This window comes from Mastigoproctus giganteus, chromosome 1 (genome assembly GCF_048544385.1).
Source record: "Mastigoproctus giganteus isolate SK-2022 chromosome 1, ASM4854438v1, whole genome shotgun sequence".
NCBI classification, from domain to species: Eukaryota; Metazoa; Arthropoda; class Arachnida; order Uropygi; family Thelyphonidae; genus Mastigoproctus; species Mastigoproctus giganteus.
In genome coordinates, this window is record NC_143575.1 from 137007107 (window position 1) to 137030243 (window position 23137).

At 38.8% G+C, this 23137-nt stretch overlaps 1 protein-coding gene across 1 annotated transcript in view; it reads left to right on the plus strand.

Annotated features, from left to right (window-relative positions):
- Positions 1 to 23137, plus strand: part of LOC150091155 (uncharacterized) — a 1391089-nt gene that overhangs the window by 601315 nt on the left and 766637 nt on the right. Inside the window, exon 15 of the mRNA XM_090374518.1 lies at positions 13080 to 13176. Coding sequence (XP_090230644.1) covers positions 13080 to 13176 — 97 coding nt within the window. The remainder of the gene's footprint in view (positions 1 to 13079; positions 13177 to 23137) is intronic.

Here is a 23137-nt window from a genome sequence, read left to right on the forward strand (position 1 = left end):
ACTGGAACAAATACCTTCTTCCACATGCCTACGTACTTTTTCTGCCATTGATCTCTCTATCTGCTCCCCTTCTCTACTCCCTTCACTCACTTGGGAAGTGGAGGAGAATCCATACGGAAGTGATCACTTCCCTGTGATAGCCTTGTTACAAAGTGGGAGACCATGTCTTCCCTTCAGGTTACCACGGTGGAAGATTGATCAGGCTGACTGGACTGCCTTCCAACATCAGGTAAATTTTGATCTCAGCACAGTCAGTCAAGAGCCTATCAATGATGCAGTTAAGTACATCACAGAAATTATTGTCCAAGCAGCTGCAAATGCTGTTCCAAAAACATCTGCCCGGTTTCCACCATTTCCCAAACCTTGGTGGAATTCACAATGCACAGCCGCAAAAAAGGCTCAAAACAAAGCGTATGGGATATTCCGCCGATATCCTACCACGACCACCCTTATAGCCTTTAAACTTGCACGAGCCAAAGCACAATGTATCCGCCGTCAGAGTCAAAAGGAATCGTGGATCTGTTTTACATCATCTATTAACCAGTCTACCAACTCTAAGGTAGTCTGGGATAAAATCCGGAAAATGAAGGGAAAATATACATCCCACCCTTCTTCAATCCTAGATTATAATGGATGCGCTATTGCAGATCCAACTGCAATAGCCAATTCTCTTGGGGGAAACATTCTCCAACATCTCTGCAACATCTTCGTATTCCCCAGAGTTCCTGGTCCTGAAATATAAAATCGAAAAACAGGCACATAACTTTAAATCTAAGAGCATTTATCCCTACAACGGGGATTTCACTATTCAGGAACTGAAAAGAGCCCTAGCTCTTTCCAAAGCAAGTGCCATTGGACCAGATGGCATCCATTATGAAATGATTAAACATCTTTCACCAAAATCTATGGATTGTCTGCTCCTTCTGTATAACAGAATCTTTACTGAAGGGCAGTTTCTGGACTCCTGACGAAAGGCAATCGTTCTTGCCTTTCCTAAGCCAGGAAAGGAGCCAAAAGTCATCACCAATTATCGTCCTGTTGCTCTGACTAGCTGTCTGTGCAAAATCCTGGAGAGAATGGTTAATTCTAGTTTAATATTGTATCTCGAATCAAATGACCTTCTCTCCAACATCCAGTGCGGCTTCCGAAGGAACCGGTCCACTTTGGACCATCTTATTAGATTGGAAGCATCCATCCGGGATGCTTTCCTAAAACACGAACACTTGGTGTCGGTGTTCTTTGACATGGAGAAAGCATATGACACAACTTGGAGATTTGGCATTTTAAAAGATTTACATAGCCTAGGCCTAAGAGGGCACTCCCCTTTTTTATTCAAAACTTTTTAGCCAATCGATCTTTCCAAGTTCGTGTGGGATCCTCACTCTCTCGCTCCTTTAGCCAAGAGGAGGGAGTACCACAAGGATCAGTATTAAGTATCACGCTTTTTGCCATCAAAATAAATTCCATCACAGAACAACTTCCTCCAACTGAAAATAGTGCCCGCTATGTTGATGATTTCAGCATTTTTTGTCATTCATGCAACATGAGGGTTATTGAAAGGCAACTGCAGAAAGCCATCAATAGTCTGAATTCCTGGGCACTTGCTAATGGCTTCAGGTTCTCGCCGGAGAAGACCGTTTGTGTACACTTTTGTCGTAAGCCTAGTCTTCATCCTGAACCCGAATTAAGGCTCGGACAATATGCTATTCCAGTAGCAGGGAACATAAAATTCTTGGGACTCATATTCGATAAAAAACTGACCTTTTTGGATCATATCCGTCAACTCAGCACAAAGTGCACACGTGGGCTTAATATTCTCCGCTCGCTCTCCTCTACATCTTGGGGAGCAGACCAATATATCCTTCTTCGGCTTTACCGAGCACTTGTGCGATCCAAACTAGATTATGGGTCCCAGGTATATTCCTCAGCCAGAGACAGTGTCCTGCGATGGCTGGACCCCGTCCATCATCAGGCCCTACATATTGCTACTGGAGCATATCGCACATCTCCTGTCCAGAGCTTATACGTTGAAGCAAACGAACCACTGTCATCGCTTCAACGTAAGCAATTGTCTTTGAAGTACGCTTTAAAACTGAAATCCCTGCCAGACCATCCTACGTGGCCATTTGTTTTTGAGCCATGATGGGAAAATTTATACAATACCCATAAGACTGCCAATCGTCCTTTTGGTATTCGTGTCCAAGAGCTACTCAAAGAACTTAATATCAAGGTAGACAAGGTTGCCCAAACACCAAAGCAACACTTTCCACCCTGGCATGCTCATGTCCCGGCATGTGACTTATCTCTTAGAAATTGGGGAAAGTCGGACACTCCATTATATGTCTACCTGCAGCTTCATTCAGCACACCGAACTGAATATTCCGACTTCGCGCCAGTCTACACAGACGGTTCGAAGTCGAACTCATATGTGGGATCTGCTGCTGTCTTTACAGACAGCACTACATCGGAGCAGATTCCCTCTGAGTGCAGCATATTTACTGCAGAGCTGCACGCTATAGAGTTAGCCTTGGATCACATTAGTGAATGCCAATACCAACGGTTCATTTTATATTCCGACTCTCTCAGCATGTTACAGGCTTTAATATCTGTGAGATATAATCCTCATCCAGTTCTGTCTAGTATTCAGCAGAAGATTCACTCCCTCCATGGACGTGAATATGATATCCGCTTCTGCTGGATTCCCAGCCACATTGGGATTAGGGGAAATGATTTGGCTGACGCCGCAGCCAAATCAGCAATTCCCAATAATAACCGCTGCCTGTCAGTCCCCTATACAGACTACAGGCAAATAATACACCAAAAGATATATTCCCAATGGCAGGATTCGTGGAATAGACAGACTGCGAATAAATTATATCGTATAAAGCCTGTAATTGAACCGTGGCAGTCTAGTCTGCGCAGGAATTGTAAGGAGGAAGTTGTTCTTGCCCGGACCCGCATAGGACACAGTCATTTAACTCATTCGTTTTTGCTGAGGGCTGATGACCCTCCTATGTTTGTGTCCTGTGGCACAATTTTAACAATTAGACACCTTTTAATTGACGGTCCAAATTTTAGCAATATCCGTTTTACCGCTTTTAACCATCTGACTGAGCCGTATACACTCAGTCAGATATTATCTGACAATGACAATGTGTCTGCTGTTTTTAGCTTTTTTAAATCAATAAAGGTTTTTACTCGTATTTAAAATTTTTACGTTATTGTTATTTCTTTTATTATATATCTGGGCATGGTGGCCTAACTACTTAGGTCACTGAGAGAATAAATTTTTATATATTACCTGGTCATGGCGCATTATAGCCTTAGATGCTAATGCGCCAATAAAATCTAAATCAACCAACCAACCAATCCACCTTCATGCAACTTACACATTCATGAATGGAATAAATCTACTTTACATAAGAAAAATTTCTTGCAACTATGCCATGCAGCAGTTGACCATTTTCCCAACTTCATCGTAGTACATACTGATGGATCAAAGGACAATGCCCATGTTGGAATCGGCGTAGTTTTCACAAACATAACATTAGCACATCAGTTGTCATGCAAGTTCAGTATATTCTCAGCCGGACTAATAGCAATTCAGGTTGCACTGAATTACATTGAGGCCTCCAATATTAAAAACAGCATGATTTTCTCAGATTATTTAAGTGCACTTTAAGCACTGAAAAACACCATGAACATCACTCACCCAGTTGTAAAAAAAATAATCACTTCTTTGCATACATTATCAGAACTTGGGAGAAACATATGCTTCTGCTGGATCCCAGGACTATGGCAATTCCTGGGAATGAACTAGCGGACAATGCTGCCAAATCGGCTAACCTACCACCCAACAGCAAGTGGAAAGTCCCTCATGAAGACTATAGACCAATAATCCAGGAAAAATGCATGTACCAGTGGCAGTTATCATGGCAGCAACAGCTTAACAATAAACTTCGAAGTATTAAACCAGATCTTAAGTGATGGCCGTCAAGCTTCAGTTCAATTCAACAGCAGGAGGTAATATTAGCTCACTTGAGAATTGGCCACACTAACATTACTCGTGGTTATCTCTTAAGAGGGGAGTCTCCCACTCAGTGTCATCACTGTAACACTACACTTTCCATGAAACATATCTTTGTCGAATGCACAAAATATGCAAGAGAATGCCAGAACCTTCTCACTACTGACATAATGAAAGACCCTCTTACACTTGCTTCAATCTTGGCTAATAAAATAAAAGTCTCAAACATCATTACTTTTCTTAAAAGTATTAATATATATATTACCTCGTTTAGCTAATAAAAAAAAAAGATAATAATTTTGTAGCCATAGTTAGGAAATTAACCCTACCTGCAAAAAATAACATCCATACTTACCATATGTATGGTGCACTATGGCCATAGATGCTGATGCGCCAAAAAAAATCCCCAATCAATCAATCATGTGATTAAGATTATTACTATATTTAATACCACTCTTATACAACATGAAATTAATAATCTAGTTTATTAAGCTATTCGTCTAAACTACTATTATTATTATTATTAGCCATATGGTGCAAGGAAGCCTGAGGCTTTTGCTGCACCAGCCAAAACAACAACAACAAATTTCTGAGAGTGAGAGAGAGAGAGAGAGAGAGAGAGAGAGAGAGAGAGAGAGAGAGAGAGAGAGAGAGAGAGAACAAGAGTCAGAAGTAGAAGGGGAATTATATACCTGAAGTGTTACATTAATGTAATATTTCAGGTATCTGTCTGATGATGGGTATGGGTAACCGATACCCATCATTAGCCGTGCTACTGACAGACTTCTTTTGCTGATGCTCCCAGAAACCCGATGTGCATACACACTGTATTATTAATTTCGTGTGGTATAAGAGTGGTATTGAAGAAAATAATAATCTTAATGGAAAACAACCACATAAAATCATGTGATTAATTTATAGACATCCTATATAATTGAATAGTGCCAACCATCCGAGTTGCCTTTTTTTTTTTTTTTATGTTAAGCTTCAACAATTTCTTTTTCACTTTCCTCTCAGTTATCACAGAATCATTTAGCTCCCTATTCAGTTTTGATGAACTTCTGGCATTTCCTTTGCTAATAATTCCTCATGCATGAATGTAGAAACAAAATGCCTATTCAATTTGTCAGCAACCTGAGAAGGATCATTGACAGATAATCCATTGGCCTGAAGTGGACTAATTTGATTCAATAGCTTTTTTTTCTAGTGTTAATACAGTCAGTCCTTGTATAACATGTGTTTGCTTTACATGAATTCGATCATACACGATTTATAAATAGGGGAACGATATCTTATATAACACGAAACGAATTCGCTTATGCACGATTCGCCTTTGTGTTTACAAGAAATGGCAGTCGAACGCAGAATCACCCCAACCGAACGCAACACAATAGGAATGAAGAGAAGATTCTGAAAATGTATTTATGTTTTTATATCAGTGACGGGGAAACACATTTCACCATAATAATGTAAAAACCAACACAATTCCAGCTATCGATATAATCGCAAATGCAATTAGATCGAGTTTACTACCAGTTTATAACGGATTCCACTAGCAGAAATGCAACTGGAAATTGTTTTTATTGTTTTTTGGTAGTAACCCCTAGAAATGTGCTTTAGTAAAATATGAGGTGTTAATAGTGTATCTCTGCCTTTACGGTGTTGTTTATTCAGTTGCTACACGCGCGCAGCTTTGTTTATGTGTATTAATCGTGCCTCCTCGTTTTGTAATTTTGCTTTATTCCCTAAAAATGAGTAAAATACTTAAGCTATGAAAAGGAAGCGTCCTGGTGAAGACACTGCAGATTCAGAGAGAAAAAGAAAAGCAATATCGATAAACAGAGGCGGACTGGATCAAAAATTCTTACCCGGGAAAATTTATAGTGGCCTCATACTATGGTTTATGACCGAAATCACACCGGCCTCCGGCCCACCGGGGTTTCCCCGGTAAGGTTTATGGCCAGTCTGCCACTGTCGATAGAGAAAAAATATGAAATTGTGAAACGCTTTGAACAAAATGAAAGACCATGTGATATTGCACGTGCTACAGACCGAAATGAGGCAACGCCGAGAATTAGAAAGAATGCAGAGAAAATAAAAACAACTTTCATAGCAGGAACAACTCAGAGTAATTAAAATCCATTAGATTAAGACACAAAGAATTGGAAGAGATGGAACGCCTGTCATCTGTTTGGATAGAAAATTATACAAAAAACAAGTTTGCTTACGATAGAAGTAAAAGCATTAGCAATATTTTATTACGTAATAGTCATAATAAAATGTGTAAGTATTTTATTACGATTATTTATTGTGTTTGGTAATGTTTTGGTTACAAATGTGTGTTCAATCTTGGGTGGTCGGCACCTAACCCCATTTTTCCCATAGGGATTGTTGTTTATATTGCATGATTTTGCATTGCACGAGGGTTTCTAGGAATGCAACTATCGTGCTATACGAGGACTGACTGTATAAGGAAAGAAGTCTTTTCTGCTTTTCTTTTCATTCTTTGCTAGAGACTTCTCATCTGCCATCACCTGACTAACCTTTTTTGCAACTTGATTACAGACTATTGTATATTTACCATAGGCTTCTCTATCACCTGATAATTTATATGCATCCCATGAATTTTTCTTATCTGCTGCATGTCTTAGTACCTTGTCTGATATCCATTTAGGTCTGAACCTTGAACTGTATTTCTTAGATAATATGAAAAGCCTAGTAGCTTCCAAAATGAATTCCTGAATGCTTCCCATTTAGAATTTGCTGCTGCTAACATCACCAATTGGTCCCTCTGTATAGAATTAAAAACTGTCTGAGACCAATGTAGTCAACCTTGCGAAAGCAAAAGCCTTTCCCTTTACCCTTGACAGTAGTTATGCTATTAAGTAAATTCCACATCAGTATGTTGTGACCATTGCCACACAGTGGGTCTTTACCTGCATATACTTATCCCATGAAGAATCGCTGTTGATAATCAGATCAAGAGTATCTCTTTTTCTTGTTGCTTCTCTAGTATGATGCTGAAGAAAACAGCCATCTAATAAATTCACAAAAAGCTTGCTAAGTGTGCGTGACAAACCCACAAGTTTCAATCAATATCTGGAAGGTTAAAATCGCATATCATAATCACTTATCACAGTCATTAGGCATTCATCATATTCCTATTCTCATTTTTGTTTTCTGACTGCTTTTTTGACAGCAAATTGACTCAACTTTGCACTTGCCGGCAATCTCGACTGATCACTGCCTTAGAATTCATATGCTTCTTAAATTAATTGCAAAAGTCCCCTTCCTGTCATGTCTGTCCTTTCTGTACATGTTGTACTCCCGATATTCAAATTCTACATTCATTATGTCTGAGTGACACTACCTCCAATATTCCCATAAATGATATTAAGAGTATGAGATCTGTGGACTTATTTAACAAGTACAGATCAATGTTGGAAAAAAAGTCACCATTAGGGTTAAATTTGAAAGTATCTGCAATTCTGCCCAGATACGATAGGAGAGAGTATATGATGAGAGATTGGGCCAGGATCAATGGGTAGAATTTTTCTCAGCATGATCTATGCTTGTTAACAGAATAAGGATGGTATACACTTGTTAACAGAAGAGGGATGGTATACACTTGTTAACAGAAGAGGGATGGTATAGACTCATTAACAGAAGAGGGATAGTATACACCGAAATAGAAAGGATGCAAGAATATATACCGATGCTTTCAAAGCACTGAGTTAGATAACTGGTAGATTGGCAGGATTCAGAGAATAATAGATTAACAATAACTGCAAACAGAAATGAAAGTGATTCTTGCACTGCTTCTATTGGGATCAGCAGCATCCTGGAAAGCAAGCTGCTGAGGATGTCAAGGACTGGTGGGAATCATCATGGAACAAGTAAATACGTGGGCTGTGTTACAGTAAGAACAGATGAATGTAAACCAATTCTAGGAGTATAGTAAATAAATTTGATGAATTTGAAATGCTGGTCAAGACATCAAAGGCAAATATTGTTTGGATATGCATCCAAATGCACCCAATGTAACACAGATATAAGGGATGCAGAATTGAAATTTGGAGATTACAGTGTGTACAGAAAAGATATACAGGATAAGATGGGAGGAGGGGTTATATATTGCTCTTAAGAAATGTATAAAATCTAAAGCAGACCATCCAGCTGATATGAGTGGACAGTGCAATGTTGAGTCAGTTTGGTGTGACATAAGCACTGTGAAAGTAAAATTGAGGATAGAAGTGTGCTATAGGCCTACTGACTGATGAGTACAATAAACGACTGTACAGAGAAATAAGAGTGGGCCGTAAATTAAAATTAGCATTAGCATTAGTAGAGGCATTTGATGCAAGAAAGCAAGCTTATACAGCATCAGCAAAAAAAAAAAACAAAAAAAAACCACTTCCACTTCACCCCTCTGTTCGTTCAAAATACCTGTCCAGCTGAGCCTTAAACTTATTTAGGCTATCAACTTCCACGACAAGGGATGGAAGTCTGTTCCACCAACCAACCACTCGCTGGCTAAAGGCAAATTTCCGAATGTCTATCCTACATCTGTCTTTCCTAAATTTGAATTTATGCCCTCTCAGGTGATTATTCTGAGCGAGAGGAAGAATCCCATCAGCATTGAGCATGCTCAAACCATTCAAGGCTTTATACACCTCTATCAGATCACCTCGCTGGTGCCTAGTCTCCAGACACTGTAATTTGCAAAACTTAAGCCTTTCTTCGTAAGAGCACCTCTTTGTTCCATTCACTAATCTTGTTGCCCTTCTCTGTACTCGTTCCAGCAGCTCTACATCCTTCTTGAAATGAGGCCTCCAGACTTGTATACAGTATGCTTGGTGTGGCCTGACCATTGCCTTATACAAGGGAATAATCACCTCCTTATCCCTGCTAGAAAAATTCCTATATATCATTGACAATACACCATGAGCTACTCTTGCAGCCCGTCTGTACTGCTCAGAGAACTTCATATCTGCCTGCACAACCACCCCCAGGTCCCTTTCATTCGCTACCACTGTCAGTGTAGTACCACAGAGTTGATATGTTGCTCTGGGGTTGCCGTTTCCCATGTGTAGTACTTTACATTTGTCAATGTTAAACTTCATTTGCCACCTCTCAGCTCATCTGCTCAACCGTTCCAGATCCTGTTGCAGCAGCATAGTGTCAGTAGTGTCCTTGACAACCCTGCCTACCTTTGTATCGTCTGCAAACTTCGACATTAAGCTGATATACTATCATCAATATCATTTATAAATACAGAAAACAATAATGGACCCAACACTGAGCCCTGAGGGACTCCACTAATAACATTAGTCCACGACGAGCAGTGGCCATTGATTACCACTCTCTGTCTTCTCCCCCTCACCACCCGTTTATCCACAGCAGCAATTGACTCCAATGCCACACTGCTCCAATTTGTGCAGCAGTCTTCCATGTGCAACAGTATCAAAAGCCTTTCTAAGATCCAAGTATATAATATCAAAGTTATTCCCTGCATCCAGTTCCTTTGTGACTTCATCATAGTATCCAATCAAATTGGTCAGGCAAGACTTCCCCTTAACAAAACCATGCTGTGTCCGAGCTATAACTGAAGTCTTGGCTAAATGATCCTGCAGTGCTTCTTTAACTAGTGCCTCCATTAATTTTTCTGGAACAGAAGTTAAACTCACAGGTCTATAATTACTTGTGTCAGCCTTTGATCCTCCTTTGTGAATTGGGGTCACATTTGCACATCTCCAGTCTGTGGGTACTTCCTCTGCTGCCTCCTTTAATATAACTGGATAGATCCCATCCACCCTGGGTGCCTTTCTTGTGTTTATCTTCAACAGTTTCTCCTCCACTTTACTCTCAGTTATTACAAGATTCTCTAGCTTACTGCTAGAGTTGAATACACTTCTGGCTTTCCCCCGCTAAATAACTCCTCATGTGTGAATGTCGATGAAAATATTCATTTGGTTTGTTAGCTACCTGAGCAGGATCATCACAGCTGACCCATCGATATCAAGTGGACCAATCTGATTTTCCCCTTCCTTTTAGAGTTTACATAAGCAAAGAACTCTTTGCTGTTATTCTTTGCATCCCTTGCCAAAGATTTCTCGTAATCTGCCTTCGCCTGCCTAACCTCCTTGGTAACTTGGTTACAGATCAACTTGTATCTATCATAGGCTTCTGTGTCATGTGTTAATTTGTATGTATCCCATGCATGTTTCTTCTCTGCCATATGCCTCATTAGTTCATCTGACATCCATTTAGGCCATAACTTGAACAATATTTCTTAGTTGGCATGTAAAGCCTAGTAGCTTCCAAGATAAGTTCTTTGAATGCTTCCCATTTTGCATTTGCTGTTGGTAACATCATCAGTTGGTCCCACTGTATAGAATTTAAATACTGTCTCAGTCCAACGTAGTTGCCTTTACGAAAGCAATAACCCTTCCCTTTACCCCTAATGGTAACAGGGGATTTTAATTTCCTAATATTGACTAGAAATTGTGGGTTGGTCTTTCACACACTAGCAAGACTTTTGCGAATTTATTGGATGATTGCCTTCAACAGCAGCATGTTCAAGGGACAACCAGAGGGAGTAATATGCTTGATCTGATTATCAGCAGTGATACTTCATGCATTAAGAATCTGCAGATAAAAGAAACACTAGGTGGCTGTAATCAGAATGTACTGATGTGGTATTTAATTAAAGATATAACTACCATCGGGGGTAAAGTAACTACCATCAGGGGTTTTTGCTTTTATAAAGGTGACTATAGTGTTCACAGAGATTTTTTTTTTTTTTTAATTCTATACAGTGGAACCAACTGATGATATCACCAATGGAACATTCTAAATGGGAATCATTCAAGGAATTAATCTGGGAAGCTGCTAGGCTTTTCATACCAACTAAGAAATACTGTTCATGGTTTAGTGCTAAATGTATGTGATATGACCTACTCATTCTTGTGGAAGAGAATAAAAATGCATGGGAAGTATAATTATCAGGTGACATAGAAGCCTATGTTAGATATAAGCTAGTCTGTAATCAAATCACAAAATAGGTTAGGCAGGTGAGTGCAGATTATGAGAAATCTTTGGCAAAGGGTGCAACGAAAAACAGCAAAGACTTCTTTACTTATGTAAACTCTAGAAGGGGATGAATCAGATTGATCAACCTGATATCAATGTTTTGACTATCAATGATCCTGCTCATGTAGCTGACAGACTGGATGAGTATTTTGCAATCTCATTCACATATTAGGAATTCTGTAGGAAGTGGAGTCCAGAAGCTTTTCAAACTCTAACCGGGAGGTAAATGATTTTGTAATAACTGAGAGCCAAGTGGAGGAGAAATTGTTGAAGTTAAACATATGAAAGGCACCTTGAGTGGATGTGATCAATCCAGTTATGTTAAAGGAGGCAGCAAAGAAATAAGCAAACCCTTAACCATAATTATTAGCACATCCTTGTACTCAAGGGAATTCCCACATATGGACATCTCCATTCCATACATAGGTAATGGAGATATCCATATGTATCCCCAATTTACAGAGTGGGATCATAGGGTGACACAAGTAATTACAGACCTGTTACTTTAACTTCTGTTCAGGAGAAAATAATAGTCATAGGTAATCCTGCATTTCAGGATTACCTAGAGCAGACTGCAGTTATAGTTCAGACACAGCATGGCTTTGTTATGTTGAAGTCTTGTCTGATCGATTTGATTGGATACTATGATGTGGTCACAATGGAACTGGAAGGAAAAAATAATTTTGATCTCATATGCTTGAATTTTAGAAGGGCTTTTTATACTGTTGCACATGGGAGACTAATGTACAAATTGGACTAGTAGGGCATTGAGGAGCAAGTCGCTGCTATGGATAAATGGATGGCCGAGTGGGAGAAGACAGTGTGGTAATCAATAGACACTGCTCTTCTTAGACTAATGTTACTTGTGGAGTCCCCCAGAGTTTTTGTTATTAGGCCCATTATTGTTTTCTGTATATTTATCAATGATACGAAGGTTGGCAGGGTTGTTATTGACAGTACGGAACTGAAATAGGATCTAGAAAAGTTGGGTAGATGGGCTGAGAAGTGGCAACTGAAGTTAGGCTTGACGTAGCTGAGTGGTCAGGAGTGCAAGTGCAGTAGCACACGCTTCTTGATTAGACCGGGGTTCAAGCCCGTCACCACCAAATACGGAGGTTGCGGAAAGGTCAAGGGAATGACCACCGCATATTCCCGGAGCAATATGGCCTTAGTTGCTAATGCTCCTAAAAACCAAACAAACAAACAAACAAGCAGTAGCACACATTCTTTGAGTGGACCGGGGTTGAAGTCCGTGACTGGTAAATATGATTAACATTTGTATTAATTGATTTATTGTAAACTCCACTGACCTGGTGGTTGTGCCAGAGTATAAACAAGAAATATTTTTTTTAACATTAAATATGTGAAGTTCTGTGTATGGGTAGCAGTAACCCCAGAGAAATGTACCAACTGTGTGGTACTACACTCAGGATAGTGGAGAATGAAAAAGACCTGCAGGTGATTGTGCTGTCAGATATGAAGTTTTCTGACAGTGCAGACAAGCTGCTAGAGCAGGTCATGTAACTCCATAAAAGTAACTCCATTAATTCAGGAAAAAGTAACTCCATTTAATTCAGGAAAACGTAACTTCATTTAATTGAGTAAAAACTAACTCCATTTAATTGAGTATTTGTGTAAGTATAAAAAAATAATGTTGTGATCATTTCTCAGTTCAAATGTACGAGTATTCTTGTTAATATTCCTAACAGCGGTATTATTAGTATAACTCTTTCTACGAGAGAGAGAGAGAGAGAGAGAGAGAGAGAGAGAGAGAGAGAGAGAGAGAGAGAGAGAGAGAGAGAGAGAGAGAGAGAGAGAGAGATTTTTATGCCAATTTTTGTTATTAGTATTATGCAGTGCATTTCCTTTTTAGAAATAATTATTGTTTCTGAAGTTCTCTTACTATTTAAAAGACAGCCAAGAGAATACAGGAATAATTTATGATGTCTTCAAATGGTAGGGCCCACCTGGTCCCATCATACCAATTGGGGAACCTGTTCCAGGTCCTCGTGGTTCACAAGGTCCACCTGGTGAAAATGGGCTTCCTGGATTGCATGGTAAGAGAAGTGATAATTTAATGCATTATAATGTATGTTAATGCATCTTTCTTTTAATTCAGTTTATAAATATTATTTTAAAGTAAATTATTTTTATTGATATAATCCAGGTAGAATATCTGAGATCCATTTGTAAAAATTGGACAATTGGATCTTGGACCATATGATTAAATTTAATGTTTTCAAAATTTGATTCAGCAGATTCTATACCAGACTTTGTGAACCTTTTCCTGCAGCAAGCCATATGTTATATTGATAATGTGTCATGTCTCTTAGGAGGTGCCTCCATAGCCAGGTGGGCAGGATCAGCAGTGCATAACACATGCTTCTTAATTAGACCGGGGTTCGAGCCCATGACCACCAAATACAGAAGATGCAGAAAGGTCAGGGAATGACCACCACATATCCCTGGAGCAATATGGCCTTAGTTGCTAATGCTCTTAAAAACCAAACAACAACAACGTCTCTTAGGGGCAGTTGGATTGATTGATTGATTTGGATTTTATTGGCGCATTAGCATCTAAGGCTATAATGCGCCCTTAGGGGCAGTACCAAAATGAGTAAACTGATCCCCACTTTGCCCCACCAAATGTTTTTGCTAACTGTGTGAATGAATTTTTCTAAGTGTTTGTAATAAGAAAAAAAAAATTAAAAGAATTTTGTTTATAAAAGAAATGTAATACATTTCCAAATAAAAAAAAATGCTCATCATTACAGAATATATATATCATAGCAGCTTGCTAATACCCCTACTTACTTGGTGCTAAATTATAGCTAGGAAAGAGGCTGTAAATGTTCTGCCCACATGGACAATAGAGGACACTTGGTAGAGAAACTAGTAGACCAGCTGAACCTAACATCACTAAACACTTATCATAGTACTTATACTTACTGTCTGATGGGATCTATGGCAGTGATTGACTTATCTGTGTATTTCCCCATTTTGTTTCCCAGTGTAGAGTGGAGAGTTTTAAATAATCTGCTCAATAGTGATAATATTATATTATCTTATTATATGTAGCATTAAAATCCTACAAACCCCTTCTCTGATCATTGGGTCAAATGGAAATACTTCATGGCAGATTGGGAAAAGCATTCAGCCTCCATTTCTTTGATAAATAGTTCATAAGACTATGGTCCGTTGATGACACCATTGATAACATTACTAAGCAAATATGGCCACAGCTTTTTAAGCAATACCTCAGTCTTCTGTGCTCAAACAAAAAAGACCTTGTATCAAAGACAAAATGTGGGGAAAAAATAAAGCCTGGAACCTGTTCTTTAATTCTTCAAACAGGCCTCTGAGGTTGGGTATATTCATATTGCAGTTTTAAATGTTTTCCACCAACCTTATGTAGAAATAAGGCACAACGAAAACTGTTCTTTAAGTTTGTAACTACCAAAACTTAAATTCTGTCTAAAAGGTTTGAGGAAAAAGCATGACAAATTAGAAGAAAGGCCAAAAAAAGACTCATGGACACAATTTGCCTTCACTATCACAAAGGATATAAGCAGATGACCTATCTGGAAACAAAATCAACAACTAAATGGCAAATATCTACCAATTTCTGCTCAAATCTAACCAAGAATGGAAGGAAATGTCTTCTCCTCAAGAAATAGCTAACATTCTTGCAGAGACTTTCTCTCAAATTATCTGCCACTTCAGGTTATGAAACTTCTTTCCTACAACTCAAATATTTCACTGAAAGATATAAGATAAACTTCCATATTAACCATTTCCTTGCCTACAATTAACTATTTAATGTGAACTGCAAACAGCATAGATCACTGAAGTGCAGTTGGAGCCAATGGAATCTTTTATGTAATGTTGAAATATCTAAATAGTATAGCTTTGAATTTAGTGTTAGCATTCTATAAACAGATTTTCTTGAAGGTACATAGCCCTCTTCCTGGCATTACTCCATTATTTTAGCCATTCTTAAACCAGGATAGATCCTGGTTTAAAACAGGATAGATCACTTCAAACATTCTTAAAACAGCATAGATCACTGAAGTGCAGTTGGAGCCAATGGAATCTTTTATGTAATGTTGAAATATCTAAATAGTATAGCTTTGAATTTAGTGTTAGCATTCTATAAACAGATTTTCTTGAAGGTACATAGCCCTCTTCCTGGCATTACTCCATTATTTTAGCCATTCTTAAACCAGGAAAGGATCATTCACTCCCACAAAATTATTGACCAATCTCCCTCACCTGCTGCCCAAGTAAAACTAGAAAGAATGATAAACAGGTGCTTACCTGGGTTCATGAAACTAAAATGCTAATGAACAATAATCAATTTTGATTCCAACAAAATATATCCACTTTGGATCATACGATGAAAGCAGAGACTAACATCCTTAATGCTTATGTCAAAAATGGACATCTTGTGATGGTAAGTATTGATGTTGAAAAGAATTTTGACACTCACTGTCCTTGTAATATACTCATTGTTCTTGTAATATACCATACAGCAGTGGCTCAATTTTTTTTTTTTTGCCATCCCGAGCAAAAGTTCCCCCCAAAATGCATTTTTTTTAACTTCAAAATTTAAAAAAATTAAAATAGAAAAATTTTAATTTTTACTTCACGAAACATTTACTTCATGAAATAAAATCATTTCCTACTAAGGTAGTAATTTTTATTTTAATAAAATCACGATTACAAAACAGTTTAGGTATATACCATTCACAACTATGCATTCTATAATGAAAAACAATAGTGTCTTCTAGTACACCCAGTTTCTTACAAAGTATAAAAGAATTTATGTGGACTGAATTTTTCTTTCATTTATGCTTGAGTAGGATTTAATAATTTTGAGAAATCTAAATTTTTTGCAATGCAGCTGTCAACTGAAATTTGTGTAAGTACAGACAAATGAGTTTGACACATTATTATTATTATTATTATTATTATTATTATTATTATTATTGTTGCTCTTATATTATTTCTCCCTGATTGCGAGGTTCAACCTTGTGACAGGTATTGCTACCAAGTAGTTTGTTGTTGGTTTGTTGTTATGTCTGGTGTTACTGTTTGTTGAGGAACTCTCTGACTATCCTACAGGTGTTCAGGATTGCTACTTTCTGGAGTTCCTTGTAGGTGTTCGCTGGGAGACCTATTGCTGCTAGGCTGTTATATAGGGTCTTTGGCACCATACCTGTGGTTGACACGATGATCGGATGGCCGTTACTTGTTGCATATGCCACATCTATTTGATCTTAGGTCTTAGGTTAGTGTACTTCCTGATTTTTTCCCCATGGGTTTTCAGGTTGCCAGTGTTGGGTACCGCTATGTCAATCAGATAGGTAGCCTTTTCTTTCTTGTCTACAAGGGTTATGTCTGGCTGGTTGTGCAGGATTATCCTATCCGTTATTATGGCGTGATCCCAGTACAGCTTGTGAATTGGGGTCTCTAGTACTGCCTGGGGTTCATACTTGTAGTACACTTTCTTCAACCAAATGGTATTTCCTTGCTAGCTTCTGATGTTTTATTCTGGCTGCCTGGTCGTGTTTATGAGTGTACTCAGTCTGGATGATCACCTTGCAACCCGCAGTGATGTGTTGGATCATTTCTGAGGCCAGGTGGCATCCTCGACATGTGTCTTTGGACACTCCAGGTCCCTTGCCAATGTATTTTCTGTAGTTCCTGATGTTGATTATCTGGTCTTGGATGGCAAGCACGAATCTTTCAGTCTCGGGGAAAAGCGTCCCGCCCTAGAGCCGTGCATATATCCAATTTTATCTATGTGATCTTGATGGAGATCGTTGTAGTGTCTACTATGAAGTGCCTTCTCTGCCCATCTTTCTAGCTTCGTTTGAACCTCCTGGTTGGGGGGGGGAGACTTCTCGCTTCGGTTGAGTGGGGTATACTGCTATCTATCTTCCTTAGGCTTGGAGTGCTGCTGTGTGTCTCTCTTCTGTTGCTCAGTGAGGTCTATCAGTCCTCTTCCTCCTTCTTCCTGGGCAATTGTCAGTCTCTCCACGGCAGATTTTTGGTGGTGTTGGCGGTTCTTGGTCATCATTGTCTTTGTCTTTCTCAGGGAGAAAAGGATGGGTTGGAGGTAAGGAGAGGAGGCACCCTCTAGGTGAAATAGGAAAATGGGAGAATAGGGGAAATCCTAAGAAATAGTCCCCTAGGACAGAAGAAAATGGAGGTAAGTCACAAGGACAGAGTGCCCTGTGTGATTGCTGCTTGATACTATCCTGCACCAGGCACAACCCGACGCCAGCAAGGTGGTACCACACTTGTGACATGGTCAATCCAATCTATGGTTAATCCAATCTATGACCCCGAAGGAGTATGTTAGCACTGAAACTGCATAGGTGTTTATGGCCTTTAACTGTGTTCCCTCCATTCAGCTTTGCTTTCAGCAGGCTTCTGAGTCTCTGATGATATTTTTCGGTCAGGCAGGCCTTAATTTCCTTGTGCTGTAACTGCTGAGCCTGCATCATCCCCAAGTATTTGTAGGCCTCTGCCATGGCTTTGATCTCTTTACCCCTCTGCAGTTGGTAGTTTGACATTTCGTTTGACTAATTTTCCCTGGTGCAATCCGTGGGTCTTGCACTTGTCTAGACCTAATTCTATCCTAATATCATTGCTGAATTCTTTGGTGATCTGGAGTAGTTGCTGAAGGTGCTTCTCGGTTCCCACGTAGAGCTTGATGTCATCCATGCACATTAGGTGGGTGAGGGTGTGCAAGTTCTTCCTTCCTTCCTTCTTAGAGGTTATATCCATACTTGTAATTGGGTATCCAGTTGAGCATGGTAGATAATGGGTTAAGTGCTAGACAGAACATTATTATTATTAATCATATGGTGCAAGGAAGCCTAAGACTTTTGCCACACCAGCCAAAAAAAATTTCCGAGTTACCCTGAGAGAGAGAGAGAGAGAGGGAGTCAGAAGTAAAAGGAAATCACCAAGAAAGAGAAGCACGATGATATCCAGCTCAGGACCCTGGTTATGCCAAGCCCATACTCACCAGATGTGAGTCCCTGGGGTTTCAGTTTTGAAAAACTGGTCTCACTAAAATTCACTAATTTTGGTAATTTTAAGAGAATGCATAATGCTGTAGCAGTGTTTTGAGTGAAAAAATTATTTGCTATACATTCTAATATATTTAGGAGTGAAGTTTTGGGATTTATTAACTCAGGTAATTCATCATACAATTCTATTCCATCATGTCGGCATCATTATCTGTACGGAGTGCTAAATGTTGGCCCTGACAGTGCTTCATGAGATCTTTTGAAAACTGATATTTAATGTTTCCAATAATGTGTAAAAATTCAAAAGTTTCTGTCAGTGTCGATCCACTGGCAATATACTGGCCTATGTTACCCAGCTCAGGACAAATTTAATGGAGAAGTTTGGTGAAACTGAAGCAGTTGCTCTTGACATTTCAAATGCTTTTGATCATGTTTGGCTTAAAGGTCTTCTAAAGATTTTCCAACTGATTTTTGTAATTGGGTATCCAGTTTTCTCTCTAACCACTCATTGCTGGTGATGGTAGTAGGCTCTGTCTTCTCCACTAATGCATGTGTTCCCTAAGGATTCAGTTCTTTCTTCCATCTTTTGTTTTTTTTTTTTTTTTTTTCCCTTTTGTATGTTAATGACTTTCTTCCTGTGATCGGAAATCCTATCCATAGTTTTGCTGATGATAGCACGTTGCATTCCACCTTCCAGTTTGAAAAACTGGAAGGTGGAATGCAATGAGAGAGGAATGCTCCTCTCTGTCTCTCTCTCTCTTTCTCTGTATTAGCATATTTCTTCTTTTGCATATAAAAAACTGGGTTTACTGTTTTGCTCTCAGCATTACTCTTTTTCCAAACAGCTGTTCACGCTATACAAATTACAAATCTGCCCTTCCATGTAATATTGTTCCCACATCTGAGCTGATGCCCCCAAACCTCTCTCAAGCTTTTAGATTCCATTCAAAAGAGTACAGTTAGGTTAATTAATGACCCATCTCTAACCAAGTCTCTACACTCTGTCTCAGACATTCTGTATTCTGTTTCTGCTGCATGCTTTTTCTGTAGCTACCTCCATGGACACTGCTCTGAATTGGCTTCTATAATTCCTGTAATTCTTGCTCTCTCTTCCAAACCAATCCAAACGTGTGCCGCAACCAATCAGTCTCCCTTTACTGTGCAAATTCCTAGAACCAACTTTACTTCTTCCTCATTTATTCCTTCAATTTCTGTTTTCTGGAACAACTTCCCTTTATATGTATTTTCTGAAAATTACAATCTGCAGAAATTCAAGTTTAATGTCAATGAGTATCGTCTTTCAGCTTCTCAACATTCAGCCCAATGCATTGGTAATAAGTACTACAGGTTTACAGTACTACTTGTGCTTGAGGCATCCATTAAAAAAAAAAAAAAAGTATAGCATTAATTGCTATTGTGCTACTAACCTCAACAACCCCTGTTCTTATGATTAGTGCACAAATTAGTGCATTCTGTGTTTAACAGTCAGGCCAACATTTTTGGCTGCCATAAGAAAATGCTCTTATCTTATGAATTTTTTCACCTGAATTCATAAAATCTGGCAGAGTGACAGATCTAAAGCTATTTCTCACCAAGCCACATGTGCACATTCATGCACTGAGCGTATAATGATTACAGTTACCAGATTTATTTCTAAAGCTGTACACTGTTATATGATTCGAGCCCGTCACCACCAAATATGGAGGATGCGGAAAGGTCAGGGAATGACCACTGCATATCCCCGGAGCAACATGGTCTTAGTTGCTAATGCTCCTAAAAATCAAACAATAACACGAACCTGTTATATGAGAAACATTTTATATATTATTGATGCAGTATTTAGTATTACAACAAGCATATCGACTTAACAAAAAAGACCTGAAGAAGTTAATATTGAATATTTGGTAGCCTACTCTGTTCGAAGTCAACCGCCTTGCCATTTTTCCAATTTCTCCACATCACTAACTTTTATTCTTGTGTGTGATATATCATTGGTAAAATATGGGAACAAGATGCTGACAATGGATAATTATAGAGAGAAAACAGTTGTCAGGTGGCATAACCCCTGGCTTGTAGCCATGAAGGGTATTGTGTATGGTGTGTGCCTATTGTATGCCATAAAGAGTTCTTCTTAAAGTTATAATTGGCAACCCTTTTTTTAAAATTAATAATAAGCTCTTTACTTAGATAAATTGGCAGAAAGTACTGCAAGTTACTTCTGCATTTTCTGTTAACCTGTACATAAATTTTGACATTGGGGCTGACAGTTACATTTGTACATTTAGCCTAATGAACATTTAACCAAAAAGCCTAATAAACTGAGAATTGCCAAGCATCGAGGTTGCAGGTTTTTCAGACATTCTACCTGTATTTTACAGGGTAGTTCTAAATTATGCTTACACAACTATAGGTTAGATCTACATGTGAAAACAAATAACAGAGCTCACATAAACATGTGTTAGATTCTAAATGGCTTGGAGTAAAAATTGGAAATTAAAAAAATAAATAAGCAGACATGTATAATATAATAAGACATGTATAATATATTATAATAAAAGAGTATAATAATAAGAAACTGTACAGGGAAATAGAGTGAGCCAGTAAATTAGAGAGTCTTATAATGGAGGATTTTAATTTCCCAGATATTGACTGGAATTTGTGGATTGGTCACTCACACACTGCAAGGCTTTTGTGGATTTATTGGATGATTGTTTTCTACATCAGCATGTTTGGAAGGAAACTAGAGGGAGTGTTACTCTTCATTTGATTATCAGTAGTAATTCTTCATGCATTAAGAATCTGCAGATAAAGGAACCACTAGGTGGCAGTGATCACAGTGTACTGAAGTGGGATTTACTCAAAGAGGTAACTACCATAAGGGGTAAAGGGAAGGGTTTTTGCTTTCGTAAAGGCGACTACGATGGTCTGAGACTGTATTTAAATTTTATACGGTGGGACCAACAGCAAATTGTAAATGGGAAGCATTCAAAGAACTTATCTTGGAAGCTACTAGACTTTACATACCAACTAGAATTTTTTTCAGCCTGGATTGTACTTGTTAACAGGAGAGATTGCTTCTGCAGGGATGGGATACACTTAAATAGAAAGGGTGCAAGAATATTTGCTGATGCTATCGAGGCAGTGTTAGGTGGGTCGGAAAACTGCTAGCTTGGGAGGAGACAAATACGAATAGATTAACAGTAGCCACTGGTAGAGGTGAAAGAGATTCTTGCACTGCTTCTATGTGAATGAGCAGAAGCCTGAAAAACAAGATGCAGGATATTTCAGAGACTGCTGGGAGTCATCGCGGTACAAGTAAACACATGGGTTGTGTTAGGGTAGCTAAGAATAGAAATAGGTGCATGTATATTTGTGTGTACACCAATGCTAGGAGTTTAGTAAATAAATTTGATGAATTTGAGGTATTGCTCAAAACATCAAAGGCAGATATTGTTGGGATATCAGAGACGTGGTGTCACACAGATATAAGGAATGCAGAACTGGAATTTGGGGAGTACAACATCTACAGAAAGGATAGACTGGATAGGAAGGGAGGAGGGGTTATGCTATTAGTTAAGAAATACATAAAATCAAAGGAAGTGAAGCCAGTGGACATCGCTGGACAGTGCAGTGTCAAGTCAGTTTGGTGTGACATAACCATTGGGAGATCAAAATTGAGAGTAGGAGTGTGCTATAGGCCTAATGACTCTGATGAGTATAATAAGAAACTGTACAGGGAAATGGAGTGGGCCAGTAAATCAGAGAGTCTTATAATGGGAGATTTTAATCTCCCAGATATTGACTGGAATTTGGGGGCTGGTCACTCACACACTAGCAAGGCTTTTGTGGATTTCTTGGATGATTGTTTTCTACATCAGCATGTTCGGGAGGCAACTAGAGGGAGGAATACTCTTGATTTGATTATCAGCAGTGATTCTTCATGCATTAAGAATCTGCAGATAAATGATCCACTAGGTGGCAGTGATCACAGTGTGCTGAAGTGGGATTTACTCAAATTTACTTTACCATTAGGGGTACAGGGAAGGGTTATTGCTTTCGTAAAGGTGACTGAGACAGTATTTAAATTCTATACAGTGGGACCAACTGATGATGTTACCAACAGCAAATGCAAAATGGGAAGCATTCAAAGAATTTATCTTGGAAGCTACTATGCTTTACATACCAGCTAAGAAATATTGTTCAAGGTTATTGGCCTAAATGGATGTCAGATGAACTAATGAGGCATATGGCAGAGAAGAAACATGCATGGGATACATACAAATTAACACATGACACAGAAGCCTATGATAGATACAAGTTGATCTGTAACCAAGTTACAAAGGAGGTTAGGCAGGCGAAGGCAGATTACGAGAAATCTTTGGCAAGGGATGCAAAGAAAAACAGCAAAGAGTTCTTTACTTATGTAAACTCTAGAAGGAAGGGGATGAATCAGATTGGTCCACTTGATATCGATGGGGCAACTGTTGATGATCCTGCTCAGGTAGCTAACAAACTAAATGAATATTTTGCATCGACATTCACACATGAGGAGTTATTTAGCGAGGGGAAACCAGAGGTGTATTGAACTCTAGCAATAAGCTCGAGAATCTTGTAATAACTGAGAGTAAAGTGGAGGAGAACTTGTTGAAGATAAACACAAGAAAGGCACCCGGGGTGGATGGGATCTATCCAGTTATATTAAAGGAGGCAGCAGAGGAAGTAAGCAAACTCTTTGCCATAATTAGGAGAGCTTTCTTGGACTCAGGGGAGCTACCCAAGGACTGGAGATGTGCTAATGTGACCCCACTTCACAAAGGAGGATCAAAGGCTGACACAAGTAATTATAGACCTGTGAGTTAAACTCACAGGTCTATAATTACTTGTTCCAGGAAAATTAGTGGAGGCACTAGTTAAAGAAGCACTGCAGGATCATTTAGACAAGAATTCAGTTATAGCTCGGACACAGCATGGTTTT